The 19,256-nt window shown below is 39.1% G+C and overlaps 2 protein-coding genes across 2 annotated transcripts in view; one reads left to right on the top strand and one right to left on the bottom strand.

Moving 5' to 3' along the window:
- The window catches only part of LOC145436036 (uncharacterized), a 450,309-nt gene that overhangs the window by 165,908 nt on the left and 265,145 nt on the right, over positions 1 to 19,256 (top strand). The gene's annotated exons all lie outside the window — the stretch shown is intronic.
- Positions 9,705 to 19,256, bottom strand: part of LOC145436037 (uncharacterized) — a 50,888-nt gene continuing 41,336 nt past the window's right edge. Inside the window, exons 10-12 of the mRNA XM_080313327.1 lie at positions 13,168 to 13,219; positions 11,802 to 11,915; positions 9,705 to 10,912 (exon numbers count right to left, since the gene is read on the bottom strand). Of these exons, the coding sequence (XP_080169453.1) occupies positions 10,740 to 10,912; positions 11,802 to 11,915; positions 13,168 to 13,219 (339 nt within the window). The 3' untranslated portion in view covers positions 9,705 to 10,739. The remainder of the gene's footprint in view (positions 10,913 to 11,801; positions 11,916 to 13,167; positions 13,220 to 19,256) is intronic.

Here is a 19,256-nt window from a genome sequence, read left to right as displayed (position 1 = left end):
CTACTTGAGTAAGTACCAGAAGTAGAGGGAAACTACTTGAGTACTTCGGAAAAGTAGAAGTACTTCGTTACTGACCACCTCTGGTATTCACGTCACATTGAATTATATGTCGCAAAAGACTGACAGTCATGGGGAACACGGCTCGTCGTTGCCGAGACGCTTAATTGATTGCGTCACAGCCGAAACGAGACTTTATTCGGCTATTGTCTACGGGCCATACCATTATTGGAAACAATGCAAATTTCAGACATTGAGGGTTAGTTTGGTGGGGTTGCAGTGACCGGACCACATTTTGATTTATATTTTCGAAATCAATGCGACAGTAGTATTCGATTGAGACCGGTTGAATAAAATTTTGCGCTCTGGTTACCGGCTGCACCCAGAACCTCTCAATATGGCAGACTTGGACAACTAGAAAATTTTCAGCTTTTCCAAATTAGATTAGAATTAGATTACTGACATTTCACTTCAATTTAGTGAAATTATACTAATGAGATATCTTCGAAATATTTGCTAAATCAGCATTAAGTAGTTCTGTGAGACTTCAGTAACTTAAGACTATATTTTCAAGCTTTGCAGGGATAGTTATATGCACTAAATTCATTTTAATACGCTGAAAACAATGTGGGGGTTGAATATCCACATTTTAGTTTCATGACCCAAAGTATTTAAGAACCCCTGTAGATACGATACCGCTATTACAGCAAGATAATAAGCACACCAAGCAATCTGAATAATATCCATGAGAACTATATGACTCATAAAGCACCGGTAACGGTGTACTTTTTTGTAACTTTTAGCAATTTGTCAAGGTAACGTATGTTTCAGGCAAATTATGTTTCATAGTTGTTCATTGTGATTCAGCCAACGTTAATGAACTGTGGTGTATGTATTAGTTACTATGTGACTCAAATTTGTATTTGTAGTAATGTTGGGATCAAGTCACTACTGTCGAGTCACGAGTCATTTCGGGTCACTGCACATTTTGCCTCGAGTCGAGTCAGGTCAATCGATTTTCGAAGGTGATTCGATTCAAGTCACGATTCAAGTCAAGTTGCCTTTTCAACGTATGAGACATGATTACGTCATTGCATTTTGCTAGTTGTCTGAAACACGGATTCAGTGGTCATTGATTCCGAACCAATGAAATCAACGCATATAGAAACAAATATACATGCAAGAAGACGCTGTATCGCTCACATATACGTAGAACTGTTAAACTTCGTAAGTAATTGCATACCCTCAGTTTATAGTTACCAGCCAAAATAAAGAAAAGAGAATCGAATTGATAAGATGCAATACATTATCCTTTTACAAATTGATATGATACAATTCTAGCCTGCGCCAATGGTTGATGACGATGTAAACTGTATTTGAATTCAATTTCAATAAAACAGGAGGTTTGGTTAAGGTAATAACAGAGAACAGAAATAGACATTTTGCTATTAAATTACTTTACTATACTAGTTTACAACATCGTAAGCTATAGGCTGAGCTTCGATCACTTCGTTTGTGGTCAATCTATTTGTGACCGAGCGATGGAGGCTCAGTGAAACACATGAAGGCACGATCATTGAATGATTAGTCGCTCTCACGGGTTACTCCAGCGTTTTGCGAGCAATCCGACCATATGCAAGATACTGTGATTTTTATCGATACCGATTTCCTGACGACTTGAAATTGAGTCGTGAATTTTGCTCCGAGTCCCGGGTAAATCCACATTTCTGATACGCCAAGTCAAGTCAGACGAAAAAGGTGACTCGAGTCAAGTCATGACTCGAGTCATCCCAACACTGATTGGTAGTTGAAAATCAGCACCGTAACTGCCGCACCCCAAACCCCGCAATTGGGGGGGGGGGGGGGGCCCGAGCTCGAAGGGGGCCCAAAATTATTTCGTGAATTAGCATAAATCATAGAATTCAAGTAGCCATTTGTCTTTATTATTGGGTATTGGGCTATTACCGCGCTACGACCTACCAAGACATACAATCAAGTTTTAGGCCATATAACATGCGACTCCAAGAAGTGTGCCAGAACGATCGGCAGTGAGAAAACCTTGGCCGAAAAGGTCTATGCCCTTATGCTGACCGAAGACTTCGTTATATATACAAAATACATATAGGTTTAATTGTCCATAGGCGCCTAAATGACTAGCGCCGAATGTTGCTGTCTTTGCAATCTGAACCTCACAAGACAAATACCATCCCGCTGTTAAAAGTTTTATGCCAGTGAAGGAATACCAATTTGAAATCGTGTGCGTCTCTTAGTTTAGAAGCTCACGTTTGGGCGATTCTATATTTTTTGTTATAGCAGACTGGAAGTCACGAAATAACATCATGTAACGAAGTCATATCAACGGATCCGCCCGCCGAAGATGTTTAATTATTATTTACGGGCCCTCCCGTTTTCAAGACACTTCACTCGGCTCTACCGGTGAATCTAATTACGTGAGTAGAGAGGACAATAAATTGATGGCATGATGTATATGCAATCGCCGATCTGATTGACCGATTTTATCATAAATTATCGAAAATTTTCGCGCTTCGCGCTGCCTCACGATACAGTACAGATGATTTCGTGACAAACGCGAACAACGTGATGGGGGGTCGTTTTACACCCTATGGGAGCCCAAGACCCACGTTTCGGGGGACCTGACGAGGTACTGTTTCGTTCCTGCCAATGGGTATACGCCCGAAGATGTTTAATTATTATTGAGTCGTCCTACCTTTTCAAACACAGCTCACTCAGCTCTACCGGCAAATCTGATTACGTGAGCAGAGAGAAGATAAAAATTGATAACAATATATATGCAATTCCCGATCATACTGACCGATTCAATCATGAATTCTAGAAATTATCCGCGCTTCGCGCGCATAGGCGACAAAAGCTGATTCACTAAACAAACTCCCAACAATATGATAAATAGCGGTAAACAGGGTATCGCAAGATGGGGGTCCGGGGGGCGAAGCCCCCCAGAAGTTCGGCCTATAACCCTATGGGGGGCCTAAGACCAAAGTTTTTGGGGGGCCTGACGAAGTGCTGTTACGGCCCTGGTTGAAATATAATTCTTTTATATGTCACACTTATTCTGATTCATGACTGAGCTATGTCTGCATTAATTTCGATGCTGTAAATTTCAAATTGTCACATATTTTGCATCAGCAGTATTTTCATTTTTCTTCAGGCTGTTGACAATTGGAGATATAATCACACGCTACACATCTTCTCGAAAACCAAGACAAATGCCAAGAGTGCTAACAGAGTGTATCGGGTTCAAGAAGATGAAGCTACTATTTGGATTTGTTTGTCACTGACTGTTTTGCGGTTTACAAAGATCCATCGGTCGATCTTCAATCAATAAAATTCTGGCAGAGGTTGAGATAGCATAGTGGTGAACGTCAGCGTCATCCAAGCCGGCGGGTCGGTTTCGATTCCCGCCGTCGGAGGTTATCATGTGCTCTACGTCCCCCGTGTCACTGTTCTTACGGCGACAAAAAAGCCCAGTAAAAGGCCTGAAAAATGTTTAAAATGTTAGAATTCATTTATAGCCTATCAAAATTCATTAAAATTCAAGTACTGATAGTTTGATTGATTAAATGTTGACATTTTGATGTGCTGTACCGAATATGGATCAATTTTCAATTGAAGGCTAACAAAATATTTTTGCTGTCTTCAGCGATATATTTCATGTACGCCTACACCTGAATGCAATTTTGATATAGTCAAGTCAATTGAATAGGTGTATTTTATTGTGCTGTCCAAAATATGTATCGATTTTTTTCAATGCTGGCTATATTTTCCTCGCTTATATATTTGTATACTCTTACATTTGAATCCGATTTTAGTAATCAATTGCAGTGATATTTTCACTCAAATTTGATTTTTGTTCATTGTTTGCTGGCCATTTCGCTACTTGTAAGTCTGTAAATTCTAATAATTTATTTATGCTACTGTGTCAGGCAATCAACTTCAATGTTTCGTACCGAATATTGCGATGTATAACACTTTCCGGGCTAAGCGTCTCTCCAACCGAAAAAAGGCAGTACACTAAAACATGACCCTTTCTGTGACTAAATCCAGGCAATCCGCTTGTATCTGCAGTTACTTTTGTACTTTTTGAATTAATTTTCCCCACCCTAGGGGAAGATTGAAAACGGCGGTATAAAATTCATTAACTTAAAAATTCCATAATAATCAAGTGCTTTTAGTTCGAGCTATTGAATACGCACTTTTTAATGTGGTCTACCGAATATGTATCAACTTTTTCATTGGAAGTTGCATTTTTGTAATATTCATTGATATATTTTATGTACTTTTAAGTCTTACGCTCGAATATAATTACATATACTCACCGCAGTGACATTATCCACTCAATTTTGTGTTTTAAGACTGATTTTTGAGTGTGCTGAATTTTAAGAAACCAATATATAAATAGCAGTAATTCGGTAAACAAACCAAGTAGCCTATGCCTGAACCTACAAAAAGAAGACAATTTGTAAACACAGACGAAATAACCAAGCAAGCATTATTTTTGTTTAGCAATGAGTATCCAAATATTCTCGTAGAAATAAATCAATATCGGGATATGGATGTGGATTAGTGAAGTTCTTAGATGCAACTCCTGTCATAAACTCAACTTAGCTTGGAGTCATCTGCAGGAAAGTCCTCTTGTACGATTTTGATGGGTACAGAGTCGCAATAGGCGATGACAGTAATCAGTCATAATGTGAGCATTAGGGTTATAACCAGGGTTGCCATCGACATGGACCCAAAAATAAGGACAGTCGAAAAATTAGATTTGCACGAAAAAGTGTTTTAGTACATACTTTGTATTTATACGAGCCGGGACATATCACATACCATACTTTTCGCCAGAAACAATCTGCTACTGCAACTCCTTTTTATTATATAGTGCTTCATGGATCTCAGCTCAGATCTAAGTTCACCTTTACTCAGGGACGAAACAGCACTTCGTCAGCACCCCCCCCCTTTTAAAAATGCTGGTCGTGGGCCTCCCCATAGGGTGATGAACCAAAATTCTTCCACTCGTTGTGATTAGAGGCGTCAATCAAGATGGAGAAAGGCCGTACACCAAGTTTAGACAGAATCATTTGTTGAGCGTATGGAGCAATAACTCCTGTAACAATGCTTGGAGTCTTGGTCCTGGCCGAAGAAAACGTATCTGCGATGTTGGAATCGGGGAATATTGCTTTGAACAATTGCGATGTGCAATCGTTGGTGAGGAATGATTGCTGGTGTTTGACAGTATGCCCAGGTACCCTCAGCAGCAGCTGCATTGTCGTCTGTGGTCGTTGGTGCTGATCGACTTGTGGAAAAATTATTCATCGACTGGCTCAAATTAATCATTATGACACACTTCTTGTGTTTTGGGGTATCAATGTGAGTTGAAATAGCGGTCTTTCCTATGGCCTCTAGGTTAATGTCACAATTGCAGATATTGCAATGTGCGAAACACTCGCCGTTCAAGTTTCGTTATATACCTTTGAATTCTCTCTCATGATCGTGATAAAAACGTTTTTACGCCTGCTCATTTTAACTAACTAGATTTAGCCTTATTAGTAGCTAAAACTATATGCGCGAGCGCAATTTAATTTAGATAAATTTATCAATGATTTATAGCTTTACTACTGCTTAATCCAGGGGTGGGCAATTAATTTCCTCCGCGGGCCAAATGAGAAGTACAGTATACGTTGGCGGGCCGAATGAATTTTTTTAGCTATATTGTCTGGCGTGTTTTAATTTTATTTCTAAATTACATTGTTAATAAATGCTGCTCAGCGAATGTGCTGATGTTAGGTAATGTGTAAGTGACGGTTATTTGAAGAAATATCTATTTGCCATCATGATTCGAAACAATGTTAATCATGATGCATTTCTAACATTTTTACACCCCTATTCAAGTTCTATTAGGACTCTAAAACAGTGGTTCTAAGACTCTTTTAGGCACGCCTCCCTTCATGATAGTGACAATCTTCGCGCTCCTTATCATGATATAACAACATATTAAAATGCGCAACCAGAATGCTAGCAATCCCAACGGATAGTTGGATTGCATGGAAGGTTATGGCTGTTGATGAGGGAATTCTGAAATATAAGATTCGGACAAAAGACGGAGCACCAAGTATAAGGTTGAGGTAGATCGCGCGAGGCGCGAAAAAAAATCAATTGAAGTGCGGCTTCGCGCCCCCTTCAGATGCGTTCGCGCCCCCACTTCTAGAACCACTGCACCGAAATGTATATGCGATAGTACAAAGCTTATTGTCTTGGTCGCTGCCTTACGAGCAGTGTGCAGCTTAAATATAGCCTTGATGTTGAGCGAATAGTGCAGTTTTTCTGAAATTCGCCTTACCTTTACCGAGTATTTCGTGCTTTTGTCATGAGACAAACATGGATTAAAATCTTTAATCAAAGCGACATAATCTGCAAAAATTAAAAGTCGGGTTTCCCCTATATCCAGTATACAAATATTTAGTGCTCTAAACATTTTGAAACAGATAGCGTATAATGCAAAATGTGACAATGACAAGAAAGAAGGTTTGAACTAAATTATATGGAAAGAGCGATTTTTTGTGACTTCAATTGCTACTCATACTCATCAATTGCCGCATTGCCTTTATTTTGAATATGGATCACGGTTGCGAGGTAGGCCTACGTAGCCAGCGTAATCGTGTCATATTACTGAACAGGCTTCAAATTAACCGAATTTTCCGTTCAGTTGATACAGTCCGTGGTTTCAATCATTCAAAAAGCAAGTTTTATGTTTTGAATCCCAAATAACCTTTCGCGGGTCGCACTTTGCCCAGGTCTGGTTTAACCAATGTGCCGACCCCACTGCGCCTTTTTTCACTACGCAATAAATGCTGCCTTCCCCACAGCTTGAGCTTATTCTGCAGTAGACCAAACAGAAGGAACCTGGTACTGCTGTTTACTGCTAAAATGACGTCCGCTGCGATAGCTTGGTACATACGAAACTGCTATACCACCACTCACTGCCCAAGCTATCTCACCACCTAGAAGTCAAATCTTGTGGTGTGTAAGTCACGAGAGTTCCTATCATTTATGATGTCGTAAAATCTCGACGCAAAAGCATAATTTTATAATATTATGCAACACAGATACCAGAGGAAAACGATCGAAGTTCAGTAGTGGTTGAAAATAAGACAAAAGAAGGACGCAAGTCGAAAATAAGGACATTTCTTAGAAATAAGGACAGTTGAGCTTTCTAAGACGTGGCCCTTCAAAATAAGGACAAATCTTAGAAATAAGGACGGTATGGCAACCCTGGTTATAACTAAAAAGAAAAATTTTGCCTGTAGCAGGAATTGATGAACATTTTGGTATAAATTAATAAAATCATAATCATTTTGTTCAAATCGAAAAAAATGTCCCGCACAAACTAACATCAATTTTCGACACTGGTCCAAATATGGAAAAAAATTAAAATTCAAAGATATTCTTTGCTACAAATTGAATCTTCAAATATATGTCCTTTTACACTTATTGTAAACTTCATTCATCAATTTGACCTCCCTTTCTGTTATTATGTTAGTGCCAGGGACATCTACGACGGACATATCCGACTTCCAATGGGGTTTTGGGGCACTTTATCGCTGCAGGACATTCGACCGCAAAGATAGCAGCAAATGATCTTTGGTATATTCTAGAGCCGAACCGATATTGGATGTTTGGGTCGATGCTGATAAAACCAATATCTCACACCTTAGCCGATAACCCCAATACATTCAGCCGATATTTAAAAGAAGTTGGATGTATACATAAGCACATTTTCAAATCTTCAGAGGGCATTTATTTGAACATCTTTACAGCCATTGTTATACTTGAACATGAAATGAACTAGAAAGGCTGCATCTGGACACCTGTAAAGTGTAAGCTATATGAAATATATCAATATTCTCAGTCTAGCGATCAAAGATTATAGTTTCCTGGCTTCCTTCCGCCATGTTGTGACGTCACACGCAAATTGCCGTTAATTTTTCAACTGCAATGGCCGATACCGATAACTCTTTCAAAGTGTGATATCGTCTCGATATTATCGACGAACCGATAATATAATCTAGTATATTCGATCCTTAGTTATCTGGTTAGAATACCAGTCTTCCTGACACGCATTTGTGATAAATAAGCATCTCCAGAGTAATTCTCTATCTGGGGAAGTGGAAGTACGCAGCGCAACCCTTGAGCACCCTCTCGCATTGCGTAGAGATGGAAGTTTATGCCATTTGATCAGTGGTAATCCATACTATTTTCTTTGAAAGAACGGCATGTTCTGCACATGCCATAGATAAACTTAAAATCATCCCTACATCCTCGGTTTTCTAATATTTTCATCTGTAATTCGTACTTGGTGGATTGCATCTAGTTTTCGTAGTGTGAAGAACTCTAATATATGCTTTAAGAATCGATAATATGATGCTGGCAAAGGATATGAAAACCCATGCTCATCATTGCATTTCGCAGTTTCGAAACAACGCCATTCTGCAGTTCAGTATCAACAGATGCTACGGTGTCACATATGATATATGAGATTTCCAAATTTTCCTGTACATCATATTCTTCTAAGCGGTTTTCTAGACCGTTGAAAATACCTAGAGCTGTTCTACTTTCCCCTTTTCGAACACCCAGTTTGATTTGTACCAGACAAATTGAAATTATACGATATTTACAGTCTACATCTAAAATCGGAATTAATAATCATTTATTAATTATTTAATATTGACTGTAAACAAGAACACGATAGGAATAATTCAATCTGGGCGATCAAAATGTACCAGAATACTATTTCAAATCTTCGCAATTGGAATTGGGTCAGTTAAATTCAAATCAGTCGATAAATAAATTATATAGTCTGTATCTACAAAAGAAAGCCTATCCTCCATACAGTGAAAACTGGAAAAATTTTGTGCGGGAGGTTTTTGTTCAAAGAGTCTTAACTTTTGTGAGTTTTTAAATCAGGACGCAAAAGCTCATCATTTGTGACTACAGGACACACAAAATTTTGAATTTTTTTTTCTAGTCATAACCCTAGTGAGCATCCCAACTATCTTGATATTTCTCTTCCATTTATTTGATTTATAGACATTCCACCTCGTTCCTCACTCATAGTTCCCGGGTTTTCGGGAAAGCGATGATGCTGAACTTTTATGCTCTTGCTTATCCTTGATCCAAGAACGTTTGTGAACAACAGTTCTACGTTATCCCCATAGTTTTTTTTGTCGTCTCAGCACAAGTCAATAATAATAATGTTGAGGAGTCGGTGTTAATGTATTTTCTACAGCACATAATAATGCAATCTACATCTTCCACTACATCCTACCTACACCGTAGCATCATTCGAAATCAGATCTGGCAGGGACGTAAAGCTGCAACTGGCATTTCAGGGGAGTGGGTATTGGGTAATTGGCTGTAAAGCATAGTCAATGTTGAAGTGATATGACTTCTTGTTTTTATTCCAACCTTACATCTCATTCATGTAAAAATATCAATCATCATGGTGGCTCTTTGGCTCGCACAAAACTACGGTGATTACAAATTGCATCATTTAGCCTTTACCTTTCAATCCATAAGCGCGAAGTTTTAGTCTAATGCTGGCGGGGCGTTTACGGTGCCTTGCGTTCATCTTGATCTCACAACGTCATACCAAAGTAGCCTACTCCTTGTAGGTGCACTTGGTGACATTCCACATATGGAATAGCTTCATATTCAACAATTCTCGCAATAAGCAGAATTTACATTCATAATGCAGGAATGAAATAATGACGCTACTTAGCAATTGATGGAACTTCTATGCAATAGAGATATAAACGGAAAACTGACAATTATGCATAATGTGGGGGAAAAAGCACACATATTCATATTTTTGTTCAGAGTACGGCCAAAATAAGTGATCTTAATCGACTATATATGTAACAATCATATAATCCAAATTTGCACCAAATATAATATCAATTGGGGATACAAAGAAAATTTTCCGGAAGTACACGAAGAGACGCATAGGAGTACAAAACATCATAACACATTTGAATAAAATATTCATATTTATTCCCGAAGCTTTACGGCTGACCCTCCTCAGAGGATATCGTCAGCAATATTGCGAGAATTCGATTAACTATGTTTAACAACAATATATATCGCTAATTATGACGTCACACATAAAATATACATAGTTAGAAAAACGAGAGAATTGTACCGTTGGCACGGAGATAGCGAAGCAAAACAAGTTACTGCGCGATTTTCAAATGATACACAAATTCCTTGTTTGCATGGACTAGGTTTACTCATAGTGATGATGGTGGACTCAAGAACAGACAAATGAAATAAATTGCGACCCTTAGCCAATATAGAGAACATGATCTCGTGATAATTAGCTTTTAACCCGTAGCCTGGTTATGTTCGAGAACAAGCGGATTGTTATGCTGTGATTTCGAGATATAAGATTTGACAGACGGTGGGATGTGTTCTTTGATACGGTCCTGCAACCGTTTGGAAGTTCTCCCTACGTACCCACATTCGAGAATTGGATGACAGCATTCTAATTGAAAAGAGATGTTTATTGTCATTGGCTCATGGGGAAAACAGACAGTGCCATCCGGGGAGCCGCAGTTTTTGAAGAATGGTTTCCTAAATTATCGAATAATGTAACCGTTTGAAAGAGATTGTAATCAAATTTTAATCACAATAACACTGCAGCGTCTGATGTATCATTCTATTGAACTTTTCAGACGACCGATAAAGCTCATGCAGATAATATCATAAATTTCGCGCATACGGAATCCATTGGACTTTTGTAACAATATTCTTGGATCCAGTCTCAATCCTTGTTGTGCACGCATCGCATTGAATAGCTGAATCCTTCTTTCATATCCATCATCCCCTACGGTAGTAAATATTGCTAGAATTTATTCGAAAGCTTAAATGTCAGCAAAAAGTTCCTCATATCAGTATAACTCTGCCACGAGTATAGCCATTACTGAACGGAGTATGAAATACACTGGTGGGCCGCGAACACTGTATCTAAGTAGTTTCTAAACTTTTTTACACACACCGTATTTGTTGATGGCACAAAAAGACCATGGATATGGTACCATAAAATTATTATTGTGATTATTGCCGTTATTGAAAACTTTGAAGTTTCAGGATAAATCAGATTTAGTCTGAACTCTCAGGAGACTTCTAGTTCCCTAGTTTAAGCACCGTTATTGTATCCCCTCAACAAACAGAAGTGGTCAAATTAGTCATCGTTGATAATCAAGTAGAAGTAGCTACTGCCAAGTAAGTAAGAAACTAAGTATTCTAGACCTGCATTGGCCTAAAAAACAGAAAACTGAAGTAAAAGTAGAAGTGGCCTAAAATCATAACAACTTGAGGAAATAGTGCAAGTAAGCAAAACCTACTTCAGTACTCCGAAAAATCAGAAGTATTTCGTTACTGACCACTGACCACCTCTGCCCTCTATTACGTAAAATACTTTCAATATATTTAAGAGAAGCCAAACTCACAAGATTGGCATTTGTACATATAAAATCAGTGTAGATGGTGGAACAGAACCATAAACACGAGAAGCTTAAGATCCTTTACTTTCTGCAGGCGAGACAAAGCCTTTACATTCTCAAACGAGAGTGAAGCTCTCGGACCATATAAGATGTAAACATGGGGTTAATGTAACAACTATAGTTAAAGATTCCCGATCCTCTGAACACTTGTCCAAGATCTAATTGTGGTCACATTTAGAAGCGAATGAAATATAAATAAATACTACTTACATCGATCTTCGATATCAGTAATTGTAACTTCAGTGATCAGTTCACATTCCCTCAGAAACATCCTGACCATGTTTGTTGAAGTATTACAAGCCAGCCCAATGCATATGCGTTCAACTGTAAAAAAAGTGGCCACAATTCAGAATCATCGAGAAGGAGAATATACACAAATCGCTAAAGTAATGACTAGGGCAAGTTTTTGCAACTTTTGCGACTTCTTTTGCAGCTTCCTATAGATACTCAGAATCTATGTACTATGGTGTTTTAAGCTGTTTGGAGGTATTTTATAGTGCAACTTTTTGCAACTTTTCTCTATTTTTGATACCATTTTTTTACTGCAACATTTCTCAAATATTGCGTCAAAATGTAAAGAAGTGTGATTTAAAAACATGCTATAAATATTTCTAGTATGGTTCTATACTCTTTGATTTGCATAATAAAGAGTTATATGATGGTTTAGCTGCATCTCACTGTGTTAGCTATGACACAATGGCTTGCAATCAAAAAGTTTAACTACCCCGCCAAGCACGACCGTGTCCGAACAATATGTAAATAGATCGCTTTATTGAGGCTGTCGTTTCAATTTGAGGTAGTTTGCCATTTCACGAACGCCCATGCGGGACACCGAGGCACCTTATTCAGGCTATAAATTTCGTTAAATCCGCAACGACTGAGTTTCTCTGCAACGCCTTGGGTTAAGTTTGCAGACCTAGGTAATTTGGGGTGTGGTATTTGACTTGTTTTAGGGTGAGGGGGTTATATAGGACAGGACGTAGTTTATTTATGTCCTTTATGTTATAGCTATGCTGTTTGGATTTTCTGGGGAAATTATTCCCGCGTTGTGTATTTTTATGGCTATGTACAGCAGAAAATGTAATTTGTTGAGGTTTCGCCAGACCGTGCGTTAAATGGCAATAAAGTAACAAATTTGACAGCTCTGCAGGAACTAGGTTATACAACCGAACCTTTCGAGTATCTCATACCCTAATAATTCAACAAAAATTGTAAATTCATTTTTTTACTGCAACTTTTGTGAAAATTAAATGCAATTTTCTCGCGATCTTAGTGCAACAAAAGCTTGCCCCAGTAATGAGATATAACACATGCTGCCTGCAAAAGCAAGCGTGTAAAAAATAAACCTAATTCTGGCATAAAATTCATCAAATGAAACTCGTCAAACAAGGATTTTCACATTCGAACGTAACTCCACATGATTCCAGTTAATTCAACCATTGGTTGACAACGTTACCAAAGAAATGATAAATCAATGATGATATGGGATTTTGATGAGTGCCACGACGAAACAAATTTATGGCAAAAGAACGCCTCGTGTTTCAAATCTGTGCTAATGTGTATAAGTATCACTTACGGAAGTTCTCTGATTCCAGTGATCTTTTCAAGACATCAGGATTGATATTCATCTGTATGGTACAAATTAAAACGGGTAAGCTAAACAATTTAACAAATATAATAACTTTCAATCGACTCCGGTAGCACCAATGTTCCGTCTAAGCTGCGCACGTGCGCAATTGCGCGATGTGCAGTGATGACACGTCTCGGCACACAGAAAATCTAGGCTGCGCACAAGAAAGCCGAAGTGGGGACCTTTTTTTAGTCGTTACGCACTGTTGTCCAAGGACCACACAGTGAGTAGATGAGTGCGCACAGTCTCGTGAAGAATTAGAGGGCACATTCGTTATCACCCAATTACACTGTGCATGTATAGTACCAACAGTCTCTATCAGCAATTGCCGGACATTTCATACATAATGAGATTAGTCGTCACAGTTTTCATACATCGCTCATGTTGCTTCATATGTCCTTACATTTCCAATTGCATAATAGATATTCCACAACGATAATGATTAGACTTGCATCCAGGGCTTTGGAGCAGCCGTAAATTTTAACTGCTCCATATCCGGCTCCGGAGCTTTCTTCTATCATACATTAGCTCCGGCTCCAGCTCCGGAGCCGCATTATTACCACTGCTCCGGCTCCAGCTCCAGCTCTGAAATTATCGAATGGGTCTGTCTATATCAGGGGTAGCCAACCCGCGGGGCAAATGTGGCTCGCGAGAGGGTTTTGCGTGGACCGCGAGGTAATTTCCTATTATATTATCGAAAATGAATTTCTTGGATTGTGAACTTGCAATGCCAACCAAAAATTACAATTCTGGCTGCGGCACTTGGGATGTTGATGACTAAAATATCAGTTCCGACGCATTGGCAGATCCAGGGTCCAGTCACATTTTCAGTAAATTGTCGTACATTACAATAAACTAAAATAGTAGCGAAAATTTTCTTCACGCTTCGCGTGTTTAATTGTCACACGATTTCTTGCTTGGTAGCCTACCCCCTACTGAAAATGAAAAAACGCCTAATTTACCCGATTGAGTCTAACTGTATTCGCAATTACGGGAGAAAGTCAATACGCGTTTGCGCTCGCATAAAGATCATCGACGGTGAAATGTAGGCACAAAATGATTGTCGCATATTGTCGGAGACCTTCGATATCGATGTGGCCAGACGCCGAATAGTCGTGTCCTTGCAAACTGAGCCTAGCGGGCGGTATACAATAGACCCGCAATATCCTCAAGTAATAATATTATTGACCTAGTTTATTTATAAACTTTGGAAATTTTACCCGCTTGGCGCGGCTAGTGGACCGCGCACTCGTTCGTCAATTGCATGTGCTCCTCTAGCCGAAAAGGTTGGCCATTCCTGGTCTATATAGATTACTAATCTACCCACAGGTTAGTTATCTATAGTAATCTAGAGTCTGTCAGCCGTCAGTAACATCCGATGTAGCAACGAAGACATATAGGTGCCGCCGTGCCCGCTTGTGACGTCATAATGAATACTTGTCAATAGTCGATAACATCATAGTTGCATTCAGGGTTGCCATCGACATAGACCCAAAAATAAGGACAGTCGAAAATTAGATTAGCATTAAAAAGTGTTTTTCTGCATACGAGCCGTGGTTTATCACAGTCCATACTTTTCGCCTGAAATGATCTGCTCCAGCAACTCCTTGTTATTAGAAAGTGCTTCATGGATCTTACGACAGCTCAGGAGGTCTATAGGTTTACCTTTACTCAGGACACTTCGTCACACCCCCAAAAAACACCAAACTTCTTCACCTCGTTGTGATTAGAGAGGCATCAACAGAGATGGGAAAAGGCCGTACACCAAGTTCAGACAAAATCATTTTCTGAGCAAATGGAGCAAGAACTCCAGTAACAATTCTTGCAGTCTTGGTCGTGGCCGAAGCAAACTTCTTTGCGATGTTGGGATGGGAGAATATTGTTTTGACTGGCTCAAATTAATCATTATGACACACTTCTGGTGTTTTGGGTATCAATATGAGTTGAAATAGCGGTCTTTCCTATGGCCTCCAGGTTAATGTCTCAATTACAGATATTGCAATGTGCGAAATACTCGCGCCTTTCAAGCTCCGTTTGATGCCTTTCAATTCTCGCTCATAATCGTCACGAAAAACATATTTACGCTTGCTCATTTTAAATAATCAGATTTAGCGGTAATATTAGCTAAAACTATTATGTGCAATATAATTTAGATAAATTTATCAATGGTTTTTAGTTTTACTGCTTTTCAACCAAATTGTCGTCTGCATTGCGCCCTTTTTCACTGCGACCTTCCCCACAGCTTATTCTGCTGTAAACCTGGTACTGCTGTTTACTGCTAAAATGACTTCCGCTGCGATAGCTTGGCTCGAAACTCCTATGTCACCCACTATGCCCGAGCTATCTCACCACTAGACGCCACGGGAGTTCTTTTCATTTGTGATGTCATAAAATCGCGACGCAAGAGCGTAATTTTATAATATTATGCAACACAGATACCAGAGGAAAACGATCGAAATTCTGTATGGTTGTTGAAAATACGACAAAGTAAGGACGCATGTCGAAAATAAGGACATTTCTTAGAAATAAGGACAGACGAGTTTTCTAAGACCTGGCCCTTCAAAATAAGGACAAATCTTAGAAATAAGGACGGTATGGCAACCCTGATTATAACGCACTTTACTTTATGCCATTGCCGTGCACAGCATTAAAATTCAGGCCTGTTGTTCAGTTATGATAAATCAGGATATGTGGTGTTGCATATATAATAGCATCTTATGAAATAGGTCGGAGCCGGACCTACTCCTCAAATAACGGGCTCCAGCTCTGGTGAAAATGCACGGCTCCGGGGCCCCGGCTCCAAAGCCCTGCTTGCATCAATAGGTTTCTCGCATATGAAGATCAGAGGTGGTAGTACCCACATACACGCTTTACCTACTCGCGCTTCTTACTCAGGCGGCTATGTTTTAGACTACTTTCAGTATTAAGGCTACTTAACCATTTTTCAGGCACCATTACTTAATCTTCACACTTTATATTCTGAAAAGTATAGAGCAGTTTTGAGTAAGTTGGCATAATGAAATTGTCGTAATGTGTGTGAGGTTGTCCCGCGGTAACAACATGTTGCACCAATTTATAGTGTCGCTAGTCATTCTGTGTTAGTCGTGAATATGTATCTTCCAAATTTGAAAGTAGTCGCCTCTGATTAATTGCTAATTTACCAAATGAATGCGACCCGTTGACCAAATAGACGTTGTGAAACTTCGTCTACTCACTTTAGTACTCTTCTGACGCTCCGTTCTGTACTCCCACTTGAAGGATCTTAGACATGTATTGAAAGTTGCTACTACCGTAATTTTCCATGTATAATGCGCAAAATTTTACCGATTTTTTTGCCCTAAAATAGGGGGATGCGTGTTATAGATGGGTACAACAAGCCTTGAAAAAATCTCCCTCGATAAAAACTTTGAAATCACGCCTTTCTTCATGTTTGTTTCCAATCGCGCAGCGATCGTGCCCAGTAATTCGTATTAGCAGTGTTACGCGCTGACAACTAGCGAGAAACGTGTTGCCAATTACCGGAGTTTGTATGCCGTTTGTACGCGACGGAAATTAGGTCATCGATAGCTGCACTAGCGCGTGGCAGTCATCGCTAATTAATCACATCAACGACAGCCTGCACAATCGCATATACAACACGCCATGTGCGCAAGATATAACCGCTTGCGTAATCAGTCGCATCTCCAACAGGCCTGGTGCGCATGACGTAACCGTTGGCCTGAGCAATCGCATCTGTAATACCGGTAGCTAATAAGCCTCGTGCGCAAGATGTCATGTCGCTGGTCTGGACTATCGAGGCTTTGGCTGCGATCGACTATCGCATTGAGACAGTGCCGTTAATTGTATAATGATTAGCGATGGTTATGTCATGATTGTTCAACAGTGACATCCCAAAACAGAATGACGTCCTATACTAAAACACAACTATTCATGTACTGCGAATGCAGGGTGCGTACTATACATGGCTACAGGCCTTTCCCCACAATTTGCGTGCCATTTTAAGGGTGCGTATTATATATGGGGGCGTAATTGGAAAATTACGGTACTTGTAATTGATAGAAATTGACGGCATTACTTTTACTGCTACTTGACTAACCGCACTGAATGATTTGACCATCTGTGATGAGTAGGGCAAGTTTTTGAAACTTTTGAAACTTTTTTTTACAGCTTCCGGCAGCTTCCTAAATACTCTTAGGATATGTAGAATGCTGTTTTAAGCTGTTTGAAGGAATCTTATAGTGCAAATTTTTGCAACTTTTGTCCATTTTTTTCATGCAATTTTTGCAACATTTTGCAACTTTTACGATTTTTCCGGCCAAATTCGACTGAAACACTGTAAATCAGCACCGAAGTAACGCTTTTACGGGTATTTCGGGAGCTGAGCCTGGAAATTGACCTTTTTTTAGTCAACCGAGCAAAATGCAACTTCTGCAACATTTTAACTTTTTTCAAAAACAAATGCAACTTTCCACGGAGGCCCAAAGGTACTGCTGGATTCACAAAATTTTACAAATTTTTTTATTGCATAATCTTAAAGTATGAAACTAGTTCTTTTCAAAAATGTATTGCTCTTGTCTGATTTCGAATTAGAAGTATGGTAAAATACGATTTGAAATCCCCCATTTTCGTAGAAAATCACCCCCCAAACAATTTCATATTTTTAGACCCACTCAAAATTGTCTATAATCACTCTGCCGTGTAGATATTATACAATAAATGAAAGAGCCATATCTGTAATCGAGGAAGCGTGACTTTCAAAACATTTAACAGGCCAGCAGCCGTTCGCTCACCTGGGAATAGCTGCAAGCTGCCAATATTATGAGTGTTGTTTATCATATTGTATATTTTCAAGATTGCATTGGTATATTTTGGTAGCTAATCGTTTAAATGAACGGTACGACAAAGGCATACACTACGAAGGCATTTGGCAATAGGAAAAGATGCACATGGCAGAAAAGTAAAGTATACCAATGGTTTCTGAACTTTGAACAGCTGAACTGAATAATCAAAGAAATATTGTGAAAAATATTGGAGTTTTCTCCGCATTCAATAACGGTGGTTCCTATTCGGCGGAATCATTTTTCCTAGCAATTTCTACATTTTTGATGCAGTTGTTCCAAAAATTTGAATTGTCTGACTGTGGCTCATCTGACAAAGGATATTGGAACTGCATACCAACTACAGCATAAGGGTTATGCAACTCAAATTAGTATCGGATTGTCATTATGAAATTGATGCTAAAAATTGTATGTTTGAAAGGTCTCGGAGGGAAATATGGATGTAGTATCTTCACCCATACCACCTGCAATGGGTATTTTGACAATGTCGCAGTATTCTTGATATGTTATTTCATATTTACAAGATCTAACTGATGTTGATATAACGCAGAGCGAATGTTTGTAGTTGTATAATTGACTCCAGAAGGTTGCGTTTACAATTCGCTGCGTGTTTCTTCTTTTGACGGACCGTATTCGATGGATCACACTGACGAATATATTTTGTTTCTGTCTCCACGACTTGTAACTTTATTGAATCAATGTACGACGACGTAACAGTACTTCCGAATTTGTCAATCGAACAGAATGAATGAATATCTCTACGTGTTATTACCTACGTATATCTCTCATAGCCACGAGAGAGAGTACATGCCCAAAACATCGTACGATTTCATATTTTGTTATCTACGTTCACACGACAAAATATACGACTCACAAAGGTCTTATCAGGTCTCAGTTCAGGGAATTACGTAAGGCTTACCAACTCCTTATTAACTATTATTAAAATGGCGTTATACCAATATATTTCGTTAAAAGTTCCCCCTTCCTACCTAAAGAACTTGGTGTAAAAAAAAACGAATATATTGGTCAAATTCTCATACCTAGGGTCATACGACATATGGACTGTGGCTAATCATAGGGGCTGAAGCTAATCCTAGGGATTGGAGACAGGAAACGATTTTATATGCAGGGGCAAAAGTAAACCAATGAAACGAAATACCACCCAAGCGTGGCATTCGGAAACCCTATTTTACATCA

Source organism: Botryllus schlosseri, chromosome 3, assembly GCF_051294905.1.
Source record: "Botryllus schlosseri isolate E-star chromosome 3, Bs_hap1, whole genome shotgun sequence".
Classification (NCBI taxonomy): domain Eukaryota; kingdom Metazoa; phylum Chordata; class Ascidiacea; order Stolidobranchia; family Styelidae; genus Botryllus; species Botryllus schlosseri.
The sequence above is the reverse complement of the archived record's forward strand: the minus strand, read 5'-3'. Positions and strand labels throughout refer to the sequence as shown.